Source organism: Sinocyclocheilus grahami, unplaced genomic scaffold (genome assembly GCF_001515645.1).
Source record: "Sinocyclocheilus grahami isolate Dianchi unplaced genomic scaffold, SAMN03320097.WGS_v1.1 scaffold1093.1, whole genome shotgun sequence".
NCBI classification, from domain to species: Eukaryota; Metazoa; Chordata; class Actinopteri; order Cypriniformes; family Cyprinidae; genus Sinocyclocheilus; species Sinocyclocheilus grahami.
The window spans coordinates 278,911-304,399 of record NW_015506272.1 but is presented as its reverse complement, the minus strand read 5'-3'; the positions used below and the strand labels follow the sequence as shown (position 1 = coordinate 304,399).

Genomic DNA, 25,489 nt, shown 5'->3' with positions numbered 1-25,489 from the left:
TATATATATATATATATATATATATATATATATATATATATATATACAGTATTTTAAGGGGTTTAATTATTGCAGCTTACCCTTATCTCATTTATATACGTATTATACACAGATCTAACTAGTTCCCACCTCCACTCAATCACGCCAGCTTGGACCTTCTCTGCTTTCCCTCAGTTAACTTAAGTAGCAAACACTACACAATAGCAAGTGGAAATGTTGGAAAAGTCGTTACCGAAGAGTGAATCAGTGAGTGATTGTTTTTCAAATTCTGATTAGATTATAGCCTAGAAAGCTCGTAAAGAGTGCTCTTATAATTACTATTAAAAGCTGTCGCTCATTGTAGTTTGTTGCGATCTCATAAAGTTACATTAAAATCAATGAACCTCTATACACTGCACAATGAATCTCTTATTTACATCGCGTCTACACTTTGTCTATTATATTGAGAGTAGAACTCAGCACTGGTGTTTTGAGCAGTGAGTGGATTCTGTCTAACCTAAACACCTCTGATTGGCTCTTGTGAAATTCATGAAATCAACAGATATGTCGCCTATCACAGACATATCTGTTGTGCTGCAAAAAGACATTGTAAATAGAAACCTATGACCAGTGGAGATAATAATAAAAGCCCCTCCCCACAAGTTGATGTGATTGGTTACATGTTTGTGAAGGTAGGAAACGAGCGCTTTCAAACAGCGTTTTTGAGACAGTCTTTGGTACATTGCCGTTTTAAGGAGAAAAGCTCAGCAGTGGTATTGCCTGATGAATTTGCACATGGTTTGTCCTTAAGCATATTTAAAGCAGCAGACAGACATGTAAACACCAGCCAGACAATGTTAAAAACTTGATTTTCACCACAGGGGGTCTTTAACAGGTTAATGTTTAAACACCAAAATGCCTGATTAAGGAAACACTTTGGAACCTAAATCCCTTCTATTGAAGTTATTTTTACAGTTTGGCAGGGACAGATGATAAACAGGGCTTATAAGATAAAAGTTGGCCACTTTTAAATGGTTTCTTTTCATGGCTCTTTCACACATTTGATTTGGGATTGTTTTCATTTCATGTGCTAATATGCTAATATTTCTCAATGTCAACCCATTTTTTTTCTCCTCACTCGATCAATGGCCACACATGCACACATACTGTAGACTTTTTTCTCTTCCCTCTTTCCCTCCTCTAACCCTATCTTCCTATCTGCACCCTCTGCTATTTTCTCCACTCTCCCCTCCTTCCTCTAAAGCAGTGAAGCCAAAATGCTAGCCCCTGCTGCATTATTAATGGGATATTAATGATTTTCTGACTTGCCGACCTCTAGGTCTCCATTAGTTACCTGTAGGCTGATGAAACCCAGTGCTCCTGAACAAGGCCAGCAACCAGGGCAGTACTAATGAGACCTACACTCTCACGATCATTAACATAGAGAGTGAGGGGTGGGAGGGGGCTATAGGGTTTTTGTTCTGTAGGAGGTTGAGGAAGAACCCTATTGGTGTTGCTGAAGATTTGTGACTCCAATTAATATTAGAATATCCATCCAGCGTTGCTTGTGATAAGCTTTTCTATTAATGTGTGCATGTAGGGGTGGGCGGTATACAACAGCATGTTAGTGGCATCATGTTAAAATTTTCTAAAATGTTGAGAATATTCTTTCAATACACCTTTTACAAGGTAATTTACTCTTATAATTATTAATATATTATCAATATTTCAAAATATCAATATTTTAATCTTGTAAACATCTTGATTTACAAAACTGACTTTTATATAAAAACAAACTATTATGAGATTATTTTCATAACATTTAAAAATGTTTTAACGTGTAACTAAAATTCTGTCATACATTATTGTTTTTGCTAGAAACACTACTCTGAAATATTTTATTGCACATCCATGTTGTAATGTTTTAGTCAGTCAGATTGTCATTTTCTTCCTTCATTTAACAAAAATAATAAAAATAATAATTTCAAACTCAAAATTTTGAAAATTCAAAAATAATTGAAAAATATTTTAAGTTGTAGTTTAAGTGACATTTTGGTTTTGTTTTGTTTTCGCACATGAGATGCAAGTTTGCAGAGTAAATCATTTTCTGCTTGGTGCTGGAGGTTTTTAAATTGCTTCCCAAATATTGTATAGCTTGACACATAGATCATGACATTAGTAATGCCAATGCCATTGGTTCAGCCAATGCATATACTGCTGAAATTTGTAGTTTGGATGTACTATAAATTGCTTTTTTGGATTAAAAACATTGGTCACACTTTAGTTTAGGGACCAATTCTCACTATTAATGGTGACATTTTGGTTTTGTTTTGTTTTCGCACATGAGATGCAAGTTTGCAGAGTAAATCATTTTCTGCTTGGTGCTGGAGGTTTTTAAATTGCTTCCCAAATATTGTATAGCTTGACACATAGATCATGACAGTAATGCCAATGCCATTGGTTCAGCCAATGCATGTACTGCTGAAATTTGTAGTTTGGATGTACTATAAATTGCTTTTTTGGATTAAAAACATTGGTCACACTTTAGTTTAGGGACCAATTCTCACTATTAATTAACTATTAACTACGACTTTTGCCCCAATAAACTCCTAATTTGTTGCTTAATAATAGTTAGTAAGGTAGTCGTTAAGTTTAGGTATGGGATAGGATTACAGGATCTAAAATATGCAGAATAAGGCATTAATATGTGCTTTATAAGTACCAATAAACAGCCAATATGTTAGTAATATGCCTGCTAATAAGCAACTAGTTCATTGTGAAAATTGGACCTTGTCTTTTGGTGTTACCAAAACATCTACCGAAATTCGTAAATGTACATACAGAATTTCTACCCATTTCTACCCTTCTTACAGTATAATATATACTATACTGTCCAGCCCCAGCATATACTGTATTAATATGAGAGAAATAAACTTTTACTGCCAGCCGTGTCTTTTTTTTTCTTTGAAGTGAAGCCTGGAAACAAGGCAGTAGTCATATCCCATCATGCACTGCTTCTCCTAATGCAGAGTCCTGAGGTGTTTCACAGTGTGTGTTCCATATGAAAGTCATGCCTCAGTTTAACGATCATTAACGTTCAGAACACTGGAGTCATGGTCACCTGGAAGTCATCTGTGCTTTTACCAGTCATCTGTATTAACGCAGTTACTAAGGCAACCGAGCCTAAGAGCTGCACTCTTTAGAATTTCTTAAGAAATCTGGGCGAATGCTACGGAAAAGGTCTATACACACTAGTTTGAAAGATAAGCTTTTGGCAGCTACAGACACATATACTGATTTAAAACTGAAAAGGAGGGAATGATGAATTCAGTAAAGTTGTGAATTGTAAAAACAAAGTCTGCAGAACAGACAGCGCAACCAAAAAATATTCCGACTGTCAAAAGGAATGACAGCAAGCAGAGAGGGAATGCCAGGAATACAGACATGCAGAAAGAGAGAGAAACACGGCCCCACCCCACTCTGAAGTTTGCCGGTTGCGCAGCAACCAGTGAATCGTACAAAAATAAAAGAGCAGGTGAGAAAGATCGGTTTCAGAAAGTGCGTTGTATAATCCTTTCCCATCGCTTTCCTTCTTCCTTGCCGCCCCCTTTTAAGCCCTTTTTTCTTGTCTGTCTTCGTCTCTTATTCTTGCTCCCCCTCCCGCAGTCTGTCCATCAGAAATCTCATTATTGTTGGCTGTGTATACATCTCGGTGTCTCATTAGCAGGCTTCGAGAGCGACAGAGGACACCATGTCTTAACTTCTGTACCAATTTGTCTGCCTCTGTCTCCCTCTCTGTCTGGGAACAGCGTTTCCCACAGTGCATGAGGCCCATCCTTCTGCAAGCTGAATAAGTAAAGATGGCTGAGGTGTGGGGTGAGAAGTCAAACTGCAGAATCATGGGAAATGAAAAAGGCTCTCTTAAACATTATTGGGTGCAGCTTTGCAGGTTGTCTATGTGTTGCTATGTGTGTGTGTTATGCTTTGCTGTCTCTGCGGAATGGCCCCAAAAATGTGGTAAAACCCTACTAAAAATAACCTAGCCTTAGATGGTTTGCTGGTCTTAGCTGGCTTAAGATGGTCTAGCTGAGAGTTCAACTGAAAAGCTGAAACATTATATTGCAACTTTAGTAAATGATAGCATAAGTACAACAGCTTCATAGTAAGCTATATAGTAATTTATTCCTGCGAAAAAGCTGAATTTTTACCAGTCATTACTTCAGTCTTCAGTGCCACATGATCCTTCAGAAATCATATTAATATGCTGATTTGCTTCACAGGGAAAAAATTAATTAATAACAATTTTTACTGACCCGAAACATTTGAAGATACAATTAGAAAAGGTTTTGGGGTTAGTATTCATAATTAATATATTATTTATAATTTATCCCATTTATTCCCGAATTTTTCCCAGACATGAAAATATCCAAATGATGTGTCAAAATGAAATAATAAATAATATTTTTTTTTTTGGAAAAGTGTATGAAAAATTGTGTTTTATGGTCAGTCACAATTGTGACCGGTGGAATAATGAGTGTACTGAATTAACATATTTCTGCAGTCATAAAAATATTATATATCTCAGCCCAGCTATTTTAAACTGTTTGATCACATTCTAGGGTTACTGTTATGCATAAAAAAGTCCTTATACAACATTGATAGGAATACTGAGATAATTTTTTAAAACTTTTTTGTAACATACAGTACATCATACAATTGTTATATTAGTGCTACCAGTATTACAACATCAATATTGTAACTTATTTCTTACATTAGAATTTTTAATTTAGTGCATTATTTTGTCATTGCAACATTTTAGTGCAATTAACAACTGACAGCTGCAATTGGATTTATATTGTATACCTAAGTTCACTGTTATCCCACCGGTCACTATTGTGACCATCAAGATGTTTACTCATTCTATGACCACACTCAACAAAACTAAATATATGTCATTGCATATATTAATACTAGACACCTCAAAGAAAATGTCTACCTAATATCTTCTCCTTTCGTTATCTCCTTTAGTTTTGGAGCTTTGATGTAGCCATCATCTTCTCAAGATGCAAACAGGAAATAAACTGCTCTGGTCATCTGACAATTTGCACTAACCATGTGCTAAGAATTTGCACTAACCACATCAGTCAGTAAGCTTTTTAGAGCTTTAATACCAACGACGGGAATAAGCGTAGTTAGAATAGCTACATATGTGGGAGAGCGTTGCTATTGTGTGACTATTGTATTGCAATAGGTAGCACTTTAAGATGAACCTTGAATCAAGACTAGTTAGCACATAATTAATAATTGAAATGGTTTAATAACAATATTTTGTTATGGTTACACTTTAATTGGTTACAAAATAGATGAAGGATGGTAAAGCATAGTTAATTGTACCCAACATGTAAAATATTACCTGAGAGAAAGAGATAGAGAGAGGGGGGAATAGAGAGAGGAAGAAAAAGAGGGAGAGAGGGCAGAGACCCAAGAAGAGCTCCAACAAAGAAAAGAGGCAACAAAGAAAAGAGCAAAGCAAAAGAGGTAGCAAAGGAAAGGAGCCAGAGCAACAGTTACAGTCCTCTTTTATCCCTTCTTTGACCATGTGACTAAAAACCAAATGTGAGACATTCAAACTGACCAATCAGCAGATTACAACTTCACCCACTGGGCAAAAGGTGTGACAATTAGCAGACCCCCGATGTATACACATGTTGGCCTACAGGCCTTGATCGATATCAGCACTTCTGTGCCTTCCGGAATGCCAAATGGCCCTTTTGTTACTGAAGATAGGTTTGGGACAGGAAAGCAGAAGTCTTTGATACATTTTGACTTTACAAAACATAATGCTGAAACATGTCTAAAAGGCAGTCTGGAACATTGAATCTGTAGAAGACGTCCCCAGTGCGAAGTCTTGGTATCACTTAGTCATAATTCTCACTCAGAGCACTTTTGACCTCTGTCAAATAGCATTACATTTACTTTAATGGAATGTATTCTAAAATGAGGCTTTTTGCTCTTACAATATCTGCCTGTGTCAATATTAAGATCTTAGTGTTGCATCTAACACTGCTTTTCTCTTTTCACAGGTGAACGAGATTTATCATGACCATTCTCTCGGGGCACGAATAAACGTGGTGCTAGTTCGGATTGTTTTGGTCGATGCCAGAAAAGTAAGAAGCATTAATCTACTGACATCATGCATCAGATATCAGATGACAAGTTAAAGACAGCATGAATTCAAAATTAGCCATATTTGTTTTTTATGTTTTTATTACACATTTCTGTATGATCATTATGTTATAATTCATCATTGCATCTTTTGTGCAATTTGCTCAGCCTATGAAACAACTTTACTTTTTCGACTGACGTCACAAAACCCTGTCATTAATTTTTTTCTTAAATATCTTATATTGCTCAGAAATAACCTTATTTGTGGCAAACAACCTTGCATGATGAATTTAATCAAGTCATATATCTAGTTATGTTGGTGAGCTTGGGTATTTCATGTTGTATAGTTTATAATGGTTTATAGTCATATCAAATGTGAACTGTCATTTTTTTTGTTAAATACGTCACAGACAAATATTTGTAAACGATTTGTAGGCTAGCTTCCAAAAAAGTTGTAAACATTTGGGACAGTTTCAACATTTTTGAGGAGTCCCACACATTACAGTGTGGCTTAACCAGTGTTTTGAGTTAAGGATTGGGCTATCTGTTTTTTATTTGTCTTCATTTTTTGTTCAATGGAAGATGGATGGTGTGATTGGAAAACGTGTTTGGTGCTGCTAGTAGCGCAGAAATTATCGTAGAAATCTTCGTAGTTGAGGTTTCATCTAAGACTTCATGTTCAGACTTTAGTTTTCACAGTGAGTGAGCACTGATGTAACCTAAAAAATATGTTTTTCTCTTAATGCAAACCCCCAAATGATCCATTTCGTCTGTAACCGTTTAGCACTTTTGCAGTTCTGTATCATGACAGTTTGACATAACGCATCAGTGGCAAACATGTATAAGATACACACTCCGTTCCTCCCTCTCTTCCACCCTCTGTCTCACACTCACACCTACATAAACACATAAACACACCGCTAGCTTAGCTTACATGCACATTTTTTCCCCACCCGCTTTTGCTGGGTGCTCACCATGGCCTAGGGCCTGTTATTCCACCGGACTGAGCAAACAGGAACTAAAAGCATAGAATTCCCATGGGAGTCTTTTCAAAGTCGCACGCCTTCACAGTTCAACACCAAAGCACACAGAGTGCTGATGTTATGCAATTGCCTTCCCAATACCCCCCACCCCAACACATAAACGCACACACCAGCACCTCCCCTATGGGACCAAGCAAAGGATTCTGGGAAGAAGAATCACGAATGCAAGATAAACAATCAATGATGACCCTGCCTCATTCATTAACACAGCTCCACAAAACGCTGTTCTTCCTGTAACTGGAGATCAGGGAGAGGCTGATCTCAGATCAGGTATCCAGCCTCAGATGTGGTTGACCTGACAGTGACCACAGTTCTAGGTTCAGCTTTCATCTGACACAGTTACTCACGAAGAAAGTCCCATATCTCTTTAAAGGTGGGATATGTATTTTTTCAAAAACGCTTAAGAAAACTGAGTCGGGCCTAGTACCAAAACAAACTTGTAGCCAATCAGCAGTAAGGGGTGTGTCATGATGCGGAGGAGAGAGCACTCAGTGCAATGGGCATTAGCCGAGCCGAGCGACGAGCCGATGACAAAAAGATATAACATTAGATGGCAGATAAAAAACAAAAGAGAAAAACGTCTGCGGAACAATAGAAGGCTTACGATAAGACAAGAAGTAGGACCCGTGTAAATATCGGATCAGCTTTCCAGCGCTGGAGAGAACTCAAGGAGCGGAAGGCCTGCTATCAGACGCCGAGGTTGCTTTGTTTCTTCTCAATAGGTGAGTAACACCGTGTCTACATCGGACGTGTTCCGCCGCAACAGCTAAAGTCTGTCTACACCGGACGCAACAAAAGGGACCGTTGAAAATCATTTGAAATTTGCTGCCTCTGTGGATTTCAAGGCCTGTGGGAATATACTGAATCTGGTAAGCAAGTCAAATTAAATCTTGCTACACTGTCAGGTTGTGCAAGATGAGGAATATTATGTACTTAGGAATCTATAATCAGTTTTTTCAAAGTGATATGTGGTTATTTTGGCTTCAAAGAAAAATGCATTCTTGTCTGCGACTGAAAGGAGAATTATATTATATTCAAGGATATTCAAGAAAGAAGTTCTATTTCTATTTAGAGTTCTATTTTAACCGTACATTAATTTTCCCAAGAGCAGTCATGTACAAGTAAACAGTCATTTACAAAAGGTTGGTTTGCTCAGAATTGCACAGATTATCAGATCATTTATGAAGAATTTCATAACTCACATATTATTAATGCTTCACATAATCAGTAGGAAAGAAGAATATTTTAAACATCTCATGATGTATCTGCTAGTAATGAGAAACTAGAGACATTTAGCATTACGTCACTTGCTCACCAATGGATCCTCTGCAGTGAATGGGTGCCGTCAGAATGAGTCCAAACAGCTGATAAGAACATCACAATAATCCACAAGTAACCCATATGGCTACAGTCCATCAATTAAAGGTGGGGTATGTATTTTTTCAAAAACGCAGGCCGAGTACCAAAACAAACTTGTAGCCAATCAGCAGTAAGGGGTGTGTCATGATGCGGAGGAGAGAGCACTCAGTGCAATGGGCATTAGCCGAGCCGAGCGACGAGCCGATGACAAAAAGATATAACATTAGATGGCAGATAAAAAACAAAAGAGAAAAACGTCTGCGGAACAATAGAAGGCTTACGATAAGACAAGAAGTAGGACCCGTGTAAATATCGGATCAGCTTTCCAGCGCTGGAGAGAACTCAAGGAGCGGAAGGCCTGTGATCGGACGCCGAGGTTGCTTTGTTTCTTCTCAATAGGTGAGTAACACCGTGTCTACATCGGACGTGTTCCGCCGCAACAGCTAAAGTCTGTCTACACCGGACGCAACAAAAGGGACCGTTGAAAATCATTTGAAATTTGTGTCAACACGTCATAAATAGAACACAGCAGCAGTTTTCTGTTGGGGATTTGTCGTGTTGTGCCGCGCCGCATCCAGTGTAGACAGCATCACCGATTATAATGAGTTCTATAGTATTTTGTCGTGCCGCGCCGCTCGCGTCCAGTGTAGACACGGTGTAACATTGGTTTTGCTTTATTTCACAGAACTAATCGTTGCCTGGGTTGTGTACGTATGTGTGGGGCGGGAGCTATCAAAATAGGGGCGAGACCCTTTTGGGGTAGGGGCATGTTTGTTTTGGTGATTTGAAATATCAACATTGGCTACCAGAAATCACTTACCCCACCTTTAATATCTAACATAGACAGAAATGAGGATAGTATTAATTAATTGATTCTTTTTATAAGTGAATCATTGATTCATTCCTATTAATAATTTAATCCTTATTGTTAATCACTGAAACAATGAGTGAGTGAGTGAGTGAGTCATTGAAAGATTCATTCAAACTATTAGTTCACAACACAGATTCATTCAAGAAGTGACTGTCAAGTCAGTGAATTATTTCCTTAACCGATTTGTTAAGACTCTACTTATGACTGAATTATTAAATCATTCACATGAATCACGTGAGGCAATTTGTAAGCAATTCAATCAATAATTTCAGTGGGTCATTGAGTCATTTTTCCTATGGCATCCTATGTGTATATGACTTTCTTCTTTCAGACGAATCCAATCTTGAGTTACATTAAAAATTGTCATTGCTCTTCCAAGCTCTATAATGGCAGTGGGCGAGTGTTTTTTCAACAGTCCAAAAGAAGACAAATAAAGAGCATCCATCCATAATAAAACGTGCCTCACACGGCTCTATTTACACTTTTCTTTCTAACCGTTCCGGATGTCGTAGGATGTAGGCGTAGCGCACGCGCCGGTGATTAGTGACGAACACGGAAGCTCGTTGGAGAGAGAGTTAAACAAAACGCTGGTCATGAATTAGAAGCATAAAACAAGGATTTATAAAGAAAAATGTCAGAGGATTTCGATTACTTTGCTAAAGTAAGGAAACTTTGCTTCCTTTGCTCCTGTAAACAAACTCACGAGACTAGCATATCTCACAGGCGGGTGCGCAATGCATACGTCCTACGTCATCTGCCCGGAATGGCTTGCACGTACAACAGTTAGAGGAAGTGAGAGAAAAGTGATTATAATGTTTTAAATATGGATATTTTTCTTACAAAACTCATCGATATGCTACAGGAGGCCTTTATTCACCCCCTGGAGCCGTGTGAGGCACGTTTTTATTATGGATGGATGCACGTCATTGGACTTCTTTTGGACTGTTTAAAAAACAACACCCACCCACTGCCATTATAAAGCTTGGAAGAGCAAGGACAATTTTTAATATAACTGATTGGATTCATCTGAAAGAAGAAAGTCATATACACCTAGGATAACCTTGAGCGTAAGTAAAACATGGGCTAATTTTCTTTTTTGGGTGAACTAACTCTTTAAGCCTTTCAATTAATCAGATCTTTCAACATTGTTTGTTTGAGCTACCTGACACAGCAACATTTATTCAACCGGTGGCCTGATTTAGTGCCACTAGTGGCTCAGAAATTACACACTTCACCTTTAAATGAGAAAATCTAGAGACAAACTAAAGTGAGCTTTGAAAGAGCAATTTTCCTCTGGGATCATCTGAATAATATGATGTCTAGAAAAAAACCTATTAATCAATAGTGAAGTTAACACCTACTCCATTTATTCAATCAGGTTCAGGAAGAAAGGATCTTTTCTCCAGGAGTGCTATCTGGATGCGTAACCCATGAGGAAGATATTTTTAAGCCACTTAAACATGACAATCCATCACCTTTCTATCTCTGCGATGGAGCTTACCATTACCACAAATGTCAGTTCACCCAGCGGGAGAAATAGCTCACAACGCTATGGTGCCCTCAAATTTGGCTCTTCTTACTGAGACATTATACCACCCCCAGCCATTATGATAAATGGTGATTTTTCCTCTGTGACAGCTAGTGTGTGGGGTTACATGGTGATTACGTGCGGTTTCAGGTGAGATGGAGAGACAGAGGTCCACGGCGGGTCAGGCAGATGGCGTTTCCTGCGCTGATTTGTGGTGATTGTCCCTCTGGCCTCGTCTTTCCAGGATTAAGTTCTTAAAATGCAAACTGTCCCACATGAACTCATCAGGCGGTTGGCACACAGGTCTCTCCCTCTCTGTTTATCTGTCAGTTCTCTCTTCATCTCTGTCCCTGTGCTCGTACAACTTTTGGTTTCCTTTCCATTCTGTCTTTTTCCTTCCGTCTGTTGCTGGTCACGCTTCGTCTGCCTCTCGCTGTGGCTTAAAATGTTGTTTAACTCCATTCAGGGATGCAGTGGCCATAGGGAGCACCGGGACATTCCTAGTGGCTCGGTTGACCTGTGGGCTGGCTGTCGAAACCATATTTAGATAAAAAGTAAATATACAATGATTTTAAACGGCAAAAACCATGCTGAAATCATATGGCAGGCTGGCAACTTCACAGTGGTAGAGTCTGGCATAGACGACATACTCTAGACACAAAATAAAAGCTATTGAATGCATCCCTATTATCTGTTTTCATCTAATATTTATATTTTATTTTATTTCAGCTTTATTCAAATTAACAAAGATATTTTAAAAAAATTGTTTTAGTTAACTATTATAACCCTGGTTTCCATCCAAGTTAAATATTTAATTAAAAATCAGAATATTTCAAAAACATTCATGAATACACCAGCATTTCCATTCTTTGTGTTCAAGAGAACAAAACTGTCACTGCCAGGGGGTTGACGCAAACATGTTTTCTTCTGCGAGTGAGTTATTCAGTCACATGACTTGAGGCAAAGTCACATGTCCTTTTAATTTGCCATTATAGTTTGTCTTACTCAATAATAAATTATCTACCTTCATATTGGCACACTGGTCTTTCCACCCAGCTTTTTTATGCAATGTACCATACTCTATTTTTTAAAATTATTCAGAAATTTGTTTTAAAACAAAATAATGAGCACACAATCCTAGGATGTTTGTCCTCCGTTTATACAAGTAGAATTCCAGAATGTGTCTGACTGAATATGCATAATTTTTATAATAAACACATTCTTACAGGATTATCAGGTCAGCAATTACTAAATACCCACAGTGCTTTAAATGTAAATGTACTAATAGCTAATAAAGCTAGTTCATACAAACGCATTATTTCATTAAAACAAAACACACACACACACATAACTCGATTCATGGCTTCCATAACTCAAACGTTTTATGGTTAAGGTGGGAAATGTCCTGGGATGTTAAAACCATCATCCGCATGTAGTACTTAGAGATACTTCCGATTATATAGAGGCATATTGATGCAGTTGTTCCATTTTAGTAAATTCATCACAATTTTGTTAACCCTTATCTCAACCTCACCCCTCATTCAGTGTGAAACCCTTTCCATGTTTTTTTCTTATTCACACTCACTCTAGATCACTCTAGATCACCCACCTATTTCAAAAGCGCTGCCACAGATATACATCTTTCTCCATCTGTATCTTTTTCTCTCCACCTCTCCCTCTCTCTTTTTCTCGCTCTTACACAAATGCCTGGTTGTTCCACACCCACTCCTCTCCCCTGCCGCCTCAGCCCCAATCAGCATGCAGCCTCGCCCGTCTTGCCAGCAGGTTGTCCATCATTCCCAATTACTGTGGCAACCGTTGCTGCCGGCAGCGGCACGCACCGATCAACCGAGTGACCCCGCACACCTCCAACAAGGTTCCAACATCACAGTCTCTTCCGCACATCTGTTCCGCTCTTCCCCTCACCTAACACCGAAAAGATAGAGACCCTGACATGACACACCCAGCATCAATCCACAGAGCGTGTGTGCATGTGTGCATCTTCGGTGAATCACAGAGAAGATAAAGATGCCGAGACGTTCTTTTAATGAGCACGCTTTCACGTCTGTCATGTATTCCGTTAACAAGAACAAGAGGAAGTCTCTTGTGTACAGAATTCTGAGAAAACACCCTTTGTGACATTATCAACAAACATCTCAGTGATGGAATGAAGATAAGTGAAGATAAATCATGTGTTTAGTAACTAGTTTACATTAGTCTGCTGTCTGTGCACAAACCTACGGCGTAAAAATCCTCAGTCACAAATAAATGAAGTGTAATGAGAGAATAAAGCGCTAGATGCACTTGTTCTGAGAGTGATGCTGAGTTGAGTTATTTCCCACCACCCTCTTTCTTCCCATGGTGCACAACTATGCTTTGGAATGGTGAAGCCTCCCTCTACTGGTTGGTGAAGACATTGCAGCGTAGTTCTCAGAGTTCATGACCTTGATGCATAAAATGCACAAGAGTGAGGCACAGGGAAAGAGAGGCAGTTTCAGGACACGCATCTGGAAAGGATCTCCTACTTCCATGGCTCTCGTGGCCACGTCATCAAAGCACAGCCACGCGTTCCTGTCTGGTTGTTTCTTTGCACACATTTACCTCACTGCACAGGTTATGGAAGAAAAGCGGTGCAATGTTTACGTCTGTGTTCACACGAGCGTGAAATGTAGCAATAATAACAGCGTCACGGCTGCCATTGTTAACAATGTAAACTTTTTTTTCTTTTGTTGTTATTATATAAACATATAGTTTCACTATACAACTTATTTTGATTGGATTGTTCAGTACTTTTAACATCAAAGGACGTTAATGATACTAGATGATACTAGCTGATTGATTAACAATAGTGCCGAGCTTTTGAAGTTTGTGTTGATGTAATTGTTTAGGAGTCTGTCCTCTGATTAAAGGAATGGTCTAGGTTCAACATCTGTGATTTGACTACAGAAAAAAGTTTCGAGTCATCCCTCAGTATTAAAACAAACAACAATTGTTCAGTAATGTACTAATAATGGATGTCTAAGGGTACATCATATTAAATTTACCAGCTTTACTAGCATTAAATGGTCAAGATGTTTGATATAACTAAAAAGACAATGTTAGTATACAGTACTGCAATTTACCTCTCATTTTAACTTGTGTACTTTTAAGTCTTGTGGTTATACACTGCCATTCAAAAGTTTGAAGTCAGTATTTTAAATAAATGAATGGTTTTATTCACGTTAAATTGATCAAAAGTGACACTGTTACAACTAATGATGTTACGAAAGATTTCTACTTAAAATAAATGCTGTTCTTTAAACCTTTCTATTAATCAGAGAATCCTAGAAAACAAATCACAGTTTAAACAACACTGATAATGAGAAGAAATATTGATAGTAAGTTTGCTGAAAAATAGCTTTGACAACACACATATAAATACAATTTTAACATATATTAAAAAAATTTAAAATAGTTCTTTTTAAATTGTAATGTTTTACAATATTATTAGTTTTACTGTAATTGGAGCCTCAGTGAGCATAAGAGATTTCTTTAAGAAACATTAAAAAATCTTGCCGACCCCAAACTTTTGAAAGGTAGTATGCATACTTACATTGGTCTGGCCGTAACAATCATCAGTACTTTCAAAAGTAAATCACCCTCATGTCAGTTCAAACACCTTATGAAATTCTTAAAACTAATAAAATGCTTTGGAATTCTAGCTGTTTTCCCCCACATGATTTCAAGCTCCAAAAAAGTTTCCAAAGCATCATAAAAGTCATCCATTCAATCCATGTGCTGTATTTCAGGTCTTCTGAAGTCATAAAACAAAAGCAAAATAAATTTTTTTTTATAATAGATTCTTTCAGAAATTGATAAAATGTTAAATGGTAAACTATTCCATTATTAGTTGTACTGAACCCATAACTTAATTTAGAATTTTTGTAATTGATTCACACCTTGACCAAATGTAGCTTTGAGTGTAACATCCTTCTCATGTATGCTTTCAGTCCACGAGCCTCATTGAGCTGGGTAATCCTTCTCAGAGTCTGGAGAATGTGTGCCGCTGGGCTTTTGAACAGCAGAGGAAGGACACTAACGATAAAGAATACCATGATCACGCCATCTTTCTCACTCGTCAAGAGTTTGGACCCACAGGGATGCAGGGTAAAATCAACACACATGCACACTAACACAGGTAATCATCAACCTCCAGAGATTGAAACATGCTGCTAACAAGAGCAGATGATATTTCAAACATGAACATATGCGTTCAGTTTAAAAAATATGTATCTGTAAGGACATGCCACAATGATCTTGAAATGACCTTGACTTCAGGCCTCAGACCAGTGGAAGATAAGTGTTAGAAATAACATGTGATGAAGATGTGATGAGGACAAACTTAGTCAGGTGTTCTTATGTGTTGCTAGGTTACGCTCCTGTCACAGGCATGTGTCATCCCGTACGGAGCTGCACTCTCAACCATGAGGACGGTTTCTCATCAGCTTTTGTTGTGGCGCATGAAACCGGCCACGTGTGAGTATCTGCTACAGTATGTCAAAAGATACCTCATATATTTTCATTTATACAGCAGTTCGTTCAGGTCCTTGAGTTATGTTCCTTGAATCTGATTGGTTGAGCATCATTCGAACAGCTGACTTTCCACTGTTTGTGTCGCTAATTAGTGTATTAGTGGTGTGGATTTTACAATGTACTCTTTCTGCATGTTACATTGAAATGTCAGTAGGTGGCGATAAGTGATTGTCTTGTTATAAATAAATCAGTGAATCATTTTAAATTGTTTGCAACCAATTTATTCAACATGGATTCATTGAGTAAACAAGTGACTGGCTGCATCTGAAATTGCATACTTCCTACTGTAGGTGCAGAGCAGTATGTGAAAAGAGTAGTATGTTCAGATTCACAGTATTGATAACATAGTACCCAGATGACGTACTACTTTTGGCAAGATTTTGAAGTGTGCATCAGAAAGTATCTTCTTAGAGATTATGCGATTTTGGACGCAGCCACTATGAGTGACTGAGTAATTTTCTCAATAGATTTGTTCAAAAACAAATTAATTCACGAACAGGACAAGTGACAGCCTATATGATTGAATCATTGAATTATTCACACAAGCAATTTATTCAAAACTCTCAAATTCTCATAATTCCACATAAGACTAAAAATACCAAAATAAGGGGCAAGTTGTTCTCAAAAAAGTAAATTGTATATATGCGTGTGCGTTATAGGTTGGGAATGGAGCATGATGGGCAGGGGAATCGTTGTGGAGATGAGGTGCAGATGGGGAGCATCATGGCTCCACTGGTGCAGGCGGCTTTCCACCGCTTCCACTGGTCCCGCTGCAGTCAACAGGAACTGGGCCGCTACCTGCAGTGAGTGCTAGACAGACATACACAGACAATCTTGACTAGTACGACTGTGGATTATTTACCATCTCATTCTGCCTCTGAAGTTCGTATGATTGTCTCCGTGACGACCCGTTCGAGCACAAATGGGAAGAGCTTCCACACCCGCCCGGGCTGCATTACTCCATGCACGAACAGTGTCGCTTTGACTTCGGGGCCGGATACATGATGTGCACAGCGGTGAGTCTTGAATTCACTGCTGCACAGGCTTTTTCATTCAAGTAATGCATTATTATTATGAGATTGTAAAATCACTATGAGCATGTATAATTCTACAAGCATTCTTCCTTGACAACCATCAGCTTGCCATAACAATCACCATTTGTGGTCATTGGGTTCACCGTAGGTTGCTGTGACCCAGTATGATGTGTGTTATACATGCCAATAATGCATTATGAATGGAACACAGTATTTTGTGTTAAGTGACTGAGTTTTGATATCTGTACATGCCAAAGGGAAAAGGCTTAATGGAACAGAATAGTGCACCAAAAATGTTCAGTCTGTCACTATTTTACTCGTGCTCATGTTGGTTCAAACCCGTATGACCTTCTTTCTTCCGTGGAGCACAAAAGAAGGAGCTTTCAAGCTTTATAAAGGAGACAAAAGCACCATTTAAGTATCATAAAAGTGGTCCCTATGACTCATGCACTTTATTCCAAGTCTTCTAAAGTAATGTAAGTTATACAGTTACCATTCACCGCTCTAGCTCTTTTTGGCATGTTCTTCAGAGAAGCAGCATAAATTCATTAACAAATTCTTCTTTTGAGTCAGATCTTTTCAAATATTTTTTTCATAATTTTGCAAGTTTAAAAGCAATTAAAACATTCTGTGTGTTCCACAGAAATAAAAGTCATACGGGGCGGGCTAACATGAGGGTGAGTGAATAATGAAACCATTTTCATTTTTGGGTGAACAAATCTTTTAGTGAACAAGAGATGAACAAGGGGCCAGATTCATAAAACATTCTAAAGAAAAAAATGTCTTCTTAACTGCCATTTTCATTTTATTTTTTAACTTAAGAAAAAAGTTAAGAATATTTAGCATTCTCAAAAATTCTTTGTAAGAACACTATCTTATTTCTTAAAATTGTTCTTAAGACAAACCTTTCAAGAACTCAAAATAATTTTCTTAAAAATCATCATAAATAATTTCTTAAAGTTAGGATAGCCTCAGACTTGTCTTAAATTCCAAATAGTTAGAATGATTTAATGAATTTATTGGTATATTTCAAATGATTTTATATATTTAGGCATTACAACACTAGCTACATAATTTACATAGTAGGACTAGTAATAAGAATAGCTACAAGACTAGCTACATTAGACTAGCCACAACAACGCTAGCTACATATTATACAGTACATAGTAGCGCTAATAATAAGGGTGTGCACAAGTTTTCTGAAGTGATCAGTGATGACTGATAATGTAAACAATTCTACAAAAATGAGTAGAAATGAGTAGAACGAGTAGAAAACCCATATACAGGACGCGTTTAATGTAGCAGAGCGGCCAAACATATTGGAAGCGTTCACTCAGAAGAGAACGCAAAAACAGCACAAAAATTAATGAAACGGATTGCTGCAGCTTGATACATTCTCTTTAGAAGTAACTGTTCAAAAACATGGCGCATTAAAAACGTGAAGCACTCGTGATTTTTAGAGTAATCTGAAGGAAGCGCAAGAAGGCAATCCTTGAAGTGAGTCTTCAGTCAAGTATTCAGATAAAGACTCATTTTCTTCTTAAGAAAAAAATATGTTTTTAAGAATATATTTGCAAACTTCTTAAGAATCTTTCAGTTGCACTTAAGAGTATTCGATAGCACTTGTTGTCCTTGTTACGCATGTTACATGTACTTACTATTATAATAGCAATAAATTATGCATTATTACATGCAAGAAACCCTAAGCCAAACCCTAATGCTAACCTTAACCATATAGTAAGTACATGTAGTTAAATAATATTACTCAGTACTTAAATACTGTATATAATTACACTGTAACAAGGACACCTTAAAATAAAGTGTAACCAAGTATTCTTACAAACTTCATGGAATTCATTTTAAGGAATCTTACAATTTTATTTTGTGAATCCTGCCCCAGGTTTTAAAACTACTCCACAGCACATCACCTGGTTTTATTTTATATAGATGTTGATATAAAATAAATTCCATATTGACAATAAAAAAAGAGAAAATTTGATGAACACCAAATTTCAAAATGATATTCACTCGTCTATCGGAAAGAAAATGCGTGGCTATAATTATACTGTTTGTAATTCACTTTTGGGAATACAATTGATCAGTTAATCAAAACCAGATGTCATGTTTGATATCCCTTGATAAACTGGATAAAAATGATTTGAAGAATAATTTCTGCTCACAAAATGAGATTCCAGCTGAACAGCACTGCTTGGACTGTACTTCACTGTCTTGTTAAACCATTCCCTTAGCTGCAAAAGGTGGGGCCATCAGGAGCCCAGGTAAGGCGTTCTCCTCAGTCGCAACGTGGCCTCTTTCGTTTGAACTTGATTCAATTCAGATGGTCTTATTGTTAATCATTACATGTTATCAGTTGGTGTTCAGCTCATTGTCATTTTGCAGACACATATGCAGCAGGCTACTAAACCCACAGTTGTTTCTGAAATAATTGGCTTTCACAAGAATTAAAAGGAGTGCTTGAGTTCAATACAAACTTAAGAATTTAAATAATTTTGGCTCGTACTTCAGTTTCTAAAAATAAATGTAAAAAAAATGTGTGTACAGAAATGCACATATACATGCACATGAATACTCAACGAAAGAGCAAATTCCACACATAGGAATTGCATTAGGATAATTTACAACTGGAGGTTCATCCACCCAGAACAGTAGTCCCACTGCTTAACGGTTGATTTAGACACCTTTGCAGCTTAAGTAGCACATTTTTGTATGGAAGAATTGATATAAGTGCTTTAGCAAGAACATTTCTGCTTCTAAACCCTGTGGAATGCCTTGCCACTAGTGTAAACTCTGTTTTTGTTCTGTTTTTCGAACCGAAGGATAAAATTATTCTCTGGAGTAATTGAAAGCATGCCACAGATTCTCTCAATACTGTAGATCTCAAACCTCTTTTAAACATTCTTTTAATGTCAAGTTAACCAGGTCATTGCAGTCTGGTGACTTTTCAGAGAGTTTTCTACATTCATTAGAAAAATATATATCAATGAATAGATTGCTGACTTGAACAAGTTTAACCGTACAGTTCTCAGAAGCATCTAAAAATCTCTACAGGTGCTAAATAATCGACTAGCTTTTGGCCTAGCAATCTTTTCGCTATTTAGCTTGGCAAACTCCAAACAATATTCAAACTGAGACAACAGTAGCAGCCAGCTGGCTACTGCTGAAAACTGTGAGCCATTATTTTGCACTTGGTGTCTTGATGTGTTTAAAACGCTTGTTGGGTTTAGGATCTTGCTAAATGTAGTGTCATCATTAGTACCACAGCCAGAGATTCTGGTCTTGTCTACTACGCCTCTCAGAGGAAGGAAAACAACGAGAGATTTTGCTTAACGTTTGACATTAATTGAGACCATATCCCATCACTGGCCAGCATTCTGTTGTCTAACTTTGCTGTTGGTCACAGGCTGTATCATAACTTAAAGAGTTTTTCGTCATTGCTTTGATTTGCCTGCATGAGATTGCTTTGTTACATAAATGTAACCTGCCCATGAATGAAAATGTATCACACTGTTTCATCATGCCTGAACAACTGTTATAATATTATATTTTATATTAAGTAACTTTTTTTTCAGTTATTAGAAATGTACAGGGCTGTTTTAATAGTGGTGTTTGAACATTATTTTGTCTTTGTAATGAACAGTTTACTAGATTTGCCCCATCAGATGTCCTTCAGTTTGATCCTACCCTGGCCAGCTGTGTTTTGTCATCAGATTTCTCTTTCATTGTGTGAGTTTGAGAATTATTTTTCTTCTCTCTGTTCCTCTGTTTCTCAGTATCGCCCCTTTGACCCCTGTAAGCAGCTTTGGTGTGCTCACCCAGACAACCCCTTTTTCTGCAAGACCAAAAAAGGTCCGCCCATTGATGGCACTAAATGCGGTGATGGGAAGGTACCACTCAGCCTTTCATACAGATCCATCCTGAGACTCACGTGCTTCCTCTGTGTTTATGTGTTGCTCTCTTCCTCTCTCAGCACTGTTTTAAAGGCCACTGTATGCAGTTGACTCCAGACATCATAAAACGGGACGGAAGCTGGGGGATGTGGAGTGAGTTTGGTGCCTGCTCTCACCCCTGTGGAAGGGGACTACAGTTTCGCACACGAGCTTGTGACAATCCACGGTGTGTATCTATCTATCTGTTGGTCTGTCTAAGTTTTTCATATATAGCTAATTTTTTTTCTTCCGTTAACCTCCTCCAGTCCAGCTAACGGTGGACGTATTTGCTCCGGCCCAAGTTATCAGTTCCAGATTTGTAATACGCATGAGTGTGAGGACCCGTACCACGACTACAGAGCCGAGCAATGTAGCATGATGGACAACAAGTTTGAGTACCAGAATACCTGGCACCACTGGCTGCCTTATGAACACCCCGACCGTAAGTAATACGGCAGATTTAATGACCACCGAGTTGAAAACAACTTTTCCTCTGCAAAAAAGTCACCATGAAAACAGTTGGTCTAGATTAAATGTTTTTTTTATAATGTAAATAATTTTAAAATAAGATCTTAAATATTTTTATTTGTAAAGTTTATTTAAATGAATATAATGTAGTTTGAGTTTTAAATATATATTTTAATTCTATTATTTAAATTATTTACATTTTATTTAAAGCTTACTTTAGATTGTTTCCCACTCCTGTCCTGCACAATCTAACTCAGTTTGTCAGCCAGGCCTGTAAGCAGACTGATGTAATCCATCTCTTCGCACAGCTGTTTTCACTTACAGAGTGGGTACACATTAAAATATGATTTAATTCAAACCCCCCTCTTTTTTCCACATGTACTTCTACACTATTCATGACATCACTTAGAACATAACATCTCTCCAGAGTTATTAGCACTGTGGATATCTGCCTTAGTCTTACGATCAACACAGGCACATCCAAAGTAATTCTCATATAAAGAGCCTTTTTGGGCCTTTTCTTTTTTTACTGTCATGTCAATTACGACTGAACTGCAGAATACTCCAGAAAAGAATGTTTGTGGTTCACAAAATGGGGTTGGATACATTAGATCTGATGAGATAATCATTTTTACATAATGTTTTTTTTTTTACATTTTACTCTCTGGAGAAATGTACTCTGTTGGTCTCGATTTGATTTGTGTGGGTTTGCTCTCTCTCTCTCCGTTTTTTTTTTTTTTTTGCCAAATAGCTGTCAGGAATAAAGCGTCAGGTGATTTCTTTCTCAACGCCCATGGAGACTACCCAGAGACACGTTCAGTTATTGAAAAAGGTCTGGAATGGGAGTATGAAAATAAAAACAACAAGGACACCATTCAAACCAGCGGACCCTTGAAAAGCGACATGGTTGTCATGGTAATCTCCTGTAGGAATCCACGCACACACACATTAGTGGATACACAACTTGTCTTAATTGGTTGTCTTTAATTGTATAATTGTTTACTAGATCCGAATGCATGGATCAGCCAAGGTGAAGGTGTCAATCAAATACATCACTGACAATGACAGACTGTGTGATGGTACCAATGAGAATAACATGGTTCCTGATAATGCGGTGCCATATTCCTGGGTGGTGAAAAGATGGACACCCTGTTCCAAGACCTGTGGAGGAGGTAGTTCACTGTAACCACAATCATTTATTTGAGAGTAGTTTAAGAGACAGCCAAGTTTCTACCATGACTGATCATTTTCTAAGTCCTGCCTTAAAACAATCTTGCCTCAGCAACTGTTGCTGTCCACCATATTATCAAGCTCTTAAAAGTGACTCAAATTGGGGGTAATACTTAGTAAAGAGTCTATAAAACACAAAGTGGGCATTACTTAAGGACTAAAGAAGTGGAAGTGCTTGATTGAACTTGATTGAGCTCTGACAACGTTATTCTCGATTATTGTATTTATTTGTATTTCTCTATTCATGATCATGAGGATTTCATTCACTACCTTCTTATGGATAGGTATTCAGATGACGCGTTATGGCTGCCGTAAGAATGCAGAGATGAGGATGGTCCATCGCAGATTCTGTGAGAAAATCAAGCAGCCTCCGCCCCTGTTTAGAGACTGTTACTTGAGAGAGTGTGCTCAGCCCATGTGAGTGTGTGTGTGCCAAATGAGTTAGAAGGAAATTATTATTATTTTTAATTCACATTTACAGTTTTGGGGGCAAGACACACCGAGTGATTGTTTATTTTTACTTTTTTATTAAAACATTACAATCTTAAACATTACAATGACATTTAATAATGTCTTTTGTTAACTTATAAAAAAAAAAATATATGTAGTTAAAAAATGTAGTTTATAGATTTAAAACACATTAATACATAAAAACTTGTGACGCAAAAAAATTCCCTAGCACTACATTTATGTGGCCTGACTTTCCGCAACTATAGTCTGTCTCCAGTAGTCCCTGTGATGCTGTTGTACCTTGCATCACACATGCCGCTTTGGCACCTGTTTAAACTTTGACTGTGGTTGTTTCTATGTGTTTAGCTGGGTGGCTGGAGAGTGGGGCGAATGCAGTAAGTCTTGTGGGAAGACGGGAACTCAGACACGTTCCGTACGCTGTGTCCAACCTCTGGGCGACGGCAAGTTCAAATCCATTCGCAGCCGTTACTGCAGTGATGAGCGCCCAGAGTCCCGCAGAGACTGCAATCGCAACTTGTGCCCTGCTGAGTGGAGGCTGGGCCCCTGGTCACAGGTACAGACCTCTGACAGTACAGGTCTGAGCGTGGGATTTCTTTAACATGAAAATAATGAATATTTGTTTGTGTGTGTGTGCTGTTGTAGTGCTCAGTGACATGTGGTAATGGTACGCAGGAGAGGCAGGTGCTTTGTCATACTCGTGACAACACCATTGGACTCTGTCTGGACTCCAAACCTGCTGCATTGAGACCCTGCAGAATGGATCCCTGCCCAAGTGCGTATTTGATTATGTGCTTCCATTTTCAGAATCTTTCTTTAAGTCGGAAATAACAACCCGAAATGTCTAACAGATCAGTACATTCAAAATTTAAGTCAACATGAAGTGCTGTTTGCAGCCTATTTTTAATTGATATATTTCTGGTTGTAGCAAGATATTAGAGTAGAAAAAATATAGGGCAGGACTTGAGAGCCATTGAGAATTGGTTGGATTGTTAAAAGTGGCCGTAACATACCAAAAATGGAGTCAGATGGTTGGTGGGAAAGGGTTAAAAGTAATGCATAATGGATCTCTCTAAGATGAGGGTGTATATAACTGGTTACACTTTAAAATAAGGATGTGTACATTATCTAACATGATTGAACAATATTTTACATCATGTATTAGATATAAGATTTTTAAATGTTTTTGAAAGAAGCTCACCCAAGCTGCATTTAATTGATCAAAAGTACAATAAAAATAGTAATGCTGTTTTATTACAATTTAAAATCAATTTTCTATTTGAATATATTGAAATTTAAATGTAATTTATTCATGTGATGCAGTCCTGAATTTTCAGCAGCCATTACTTCAGTCTTCAGTGTCACATGATTCTTCAGAAATCATTCCAATATGCTGATTTGGTGCTCATGAAACATTTCTTGTTTGATGAGGGTTGTTGACAACAGTTGTGCTGCTTAATATTTATTCAGTAGGCTATTTTTTGTAGCATCATAAGTGTCTTAACTGCCAGTTTTGATCAATTTAATGCATTCTGCTGAATAAAGGTGTTAAATTCTTTAAAAAAAAACACCCTCACCCTGACCCCAACAATGAACTAGAACTTTCTAACATTAACTAGATTAATAAATAATAAACAATAAACAATAATATGCAATGCTAGCTTTCTATGCCATCTTTATATGTCATCTTCCAAGCGCTAATCAGAAGTCGTGATATCTTCATGTTGATGAAGACCAAAATATATGAAGCCAAGTATTCATATATGAAGTATGGTGAATTGGGATTATTTGAATGTACACATGCTAATGATCTGTCTAGCATGCTTATTAATGTTATTAATGAAAGTTGAATTATCTGTAGCCTACTAGTTTTTGCAGAAATAACAGACTAATTCTTAACACGAATTAACACACTAATATAGATGATTTTTCTTTCTTTCTCTCGCATTCTCTTGTCTCCTGGGCTTTCTCCTTCCCAATCCCTCTTCCACATGCGACAGGGAGCGCTTCCGACTTCAACAAGCATGGCAACTTCCTGATACAGTGGTTGTCGCGTCACGACCCCAAATACCCCGTGCAGAGGATGTCAAGTAAAGCGTCTCTCTCCAGCCACGTTGTGGCGCTGCGCTGTCTCACCTCTCTCAGCTGGACTTTCCCTCTGTCTCTCTGCCTGGCTTTACAAGGCAAACTCCCCTGACTGCCTCCCTCTTCCGAGGCTTGCACGCTTCTTTTTCCTGGGTGGTGGTCCTCTTTTATGGGGCATTCCGATAGGGGGAGGTTTCTCTGTTTCTCTCTCTCTCTCGCTCTATCTCTCTCTCTCCTTTGTGGAGCTCTGTGTTGTGAACGCTGGCCAGTAAGAAATTGTTGACAAAACAAAACATGTAAAAAATTCGGGGGATGTTCGTTAAAGGAGGGGCTTTGTGATTGGATGGGCAGTTTGCGGAGCTAATGATTGCGCTGAGCTTTCCGCAGGGGTGACGCGTTTGTTTGAATCACTGCCCTCTGCAAGCTGTTTCCATATGGCTCACGCTCTCAAGGCGGACGCCGTTTTACAGAGGCGCCGCCTGAGCTGCAGGTGTGAAGGGGAAAAAATAAACATGAAAAGTGGCTAAAAGATAAAAAAAATGACAAAAAAATACCTAAGCTTTATTGTGAATGTGAACTTGTCACAATGAGGAAATCTTTGCTAAGTGCTCATTCCACATCCTAGTTCATTCTGGAAAACTGTTGGAACAAAAACAAACACGTTAAGATGTTAACATGGGACGTACTGTTGAACCGCCATCGTACGTGCTGGTGGCCGATGGTGAACATGAGGTGGAACT

At 38.0% G+C, this 25,489-nt stretch overlaps 1 protein-coding gene across 1 annotated transcript in view; it reads left to right on the top strand.

The window, feature by feature from the left end:
- The window catches only part of LOC107566696 (A disintegrin and metalloproteinase with thrombospondin motifs 2-like), a 73,355-nt gene that overhangs the window by 43,709 nt on the left and 4,157 nt on the right, over positions 1-25,489 (top strand). The window contains exons 3-17 of the mRNA XM_016252215.1: positions 6,063-6,146; positions 14,935-15,091; positions 15,355-15,460; positions 16,177-16,320; positions 16,401-16,533; positions 20,343-20,456; positions 20,540-20,685; positions 20,765-20,944; positions 21,291-21,295; positions 21,718-21,881; positions 21,973-22,138; positions 22,481-22,613; positions 23,013-23,220; positions 23,310-23,439; positions 24,665-24,754. Coding sequence (XP_016107701.1) covers positions 6,063-6,146; positions 14,935-15,091; positions 15,355-15,460; positions 16,177-16,320; positions 16,401-16,533; positions 20,343-20,456; positions 20,540-20,685; positions 20,765-20,944; positions 21,291-21,295; positions 21,718-21,881; positions 21,973-22,138; positions 22,481-22,613; positions 23,013-23,220; positions 23,310-23,439; positions 24,665-24,754 — 1,960 coding nt within the window. The remainder of the gene's footprint in view (positions 1-6,062; positions 6,147-14,934; positions 15,092-15,354; positions 15,461-16,176; positions 16,321-16,400; positions 16,534-20,342; positions 20,457-20,539; positions 20,686-20,764; positions 20,945-21,290; positions 21,296-21,717; positions 21,882-21,972; positions 22,139-22,480; positions 22,614-23,012; positions 23,221-23,309; positions 23,440-24,664; positions 24,755-25,489) is intronic.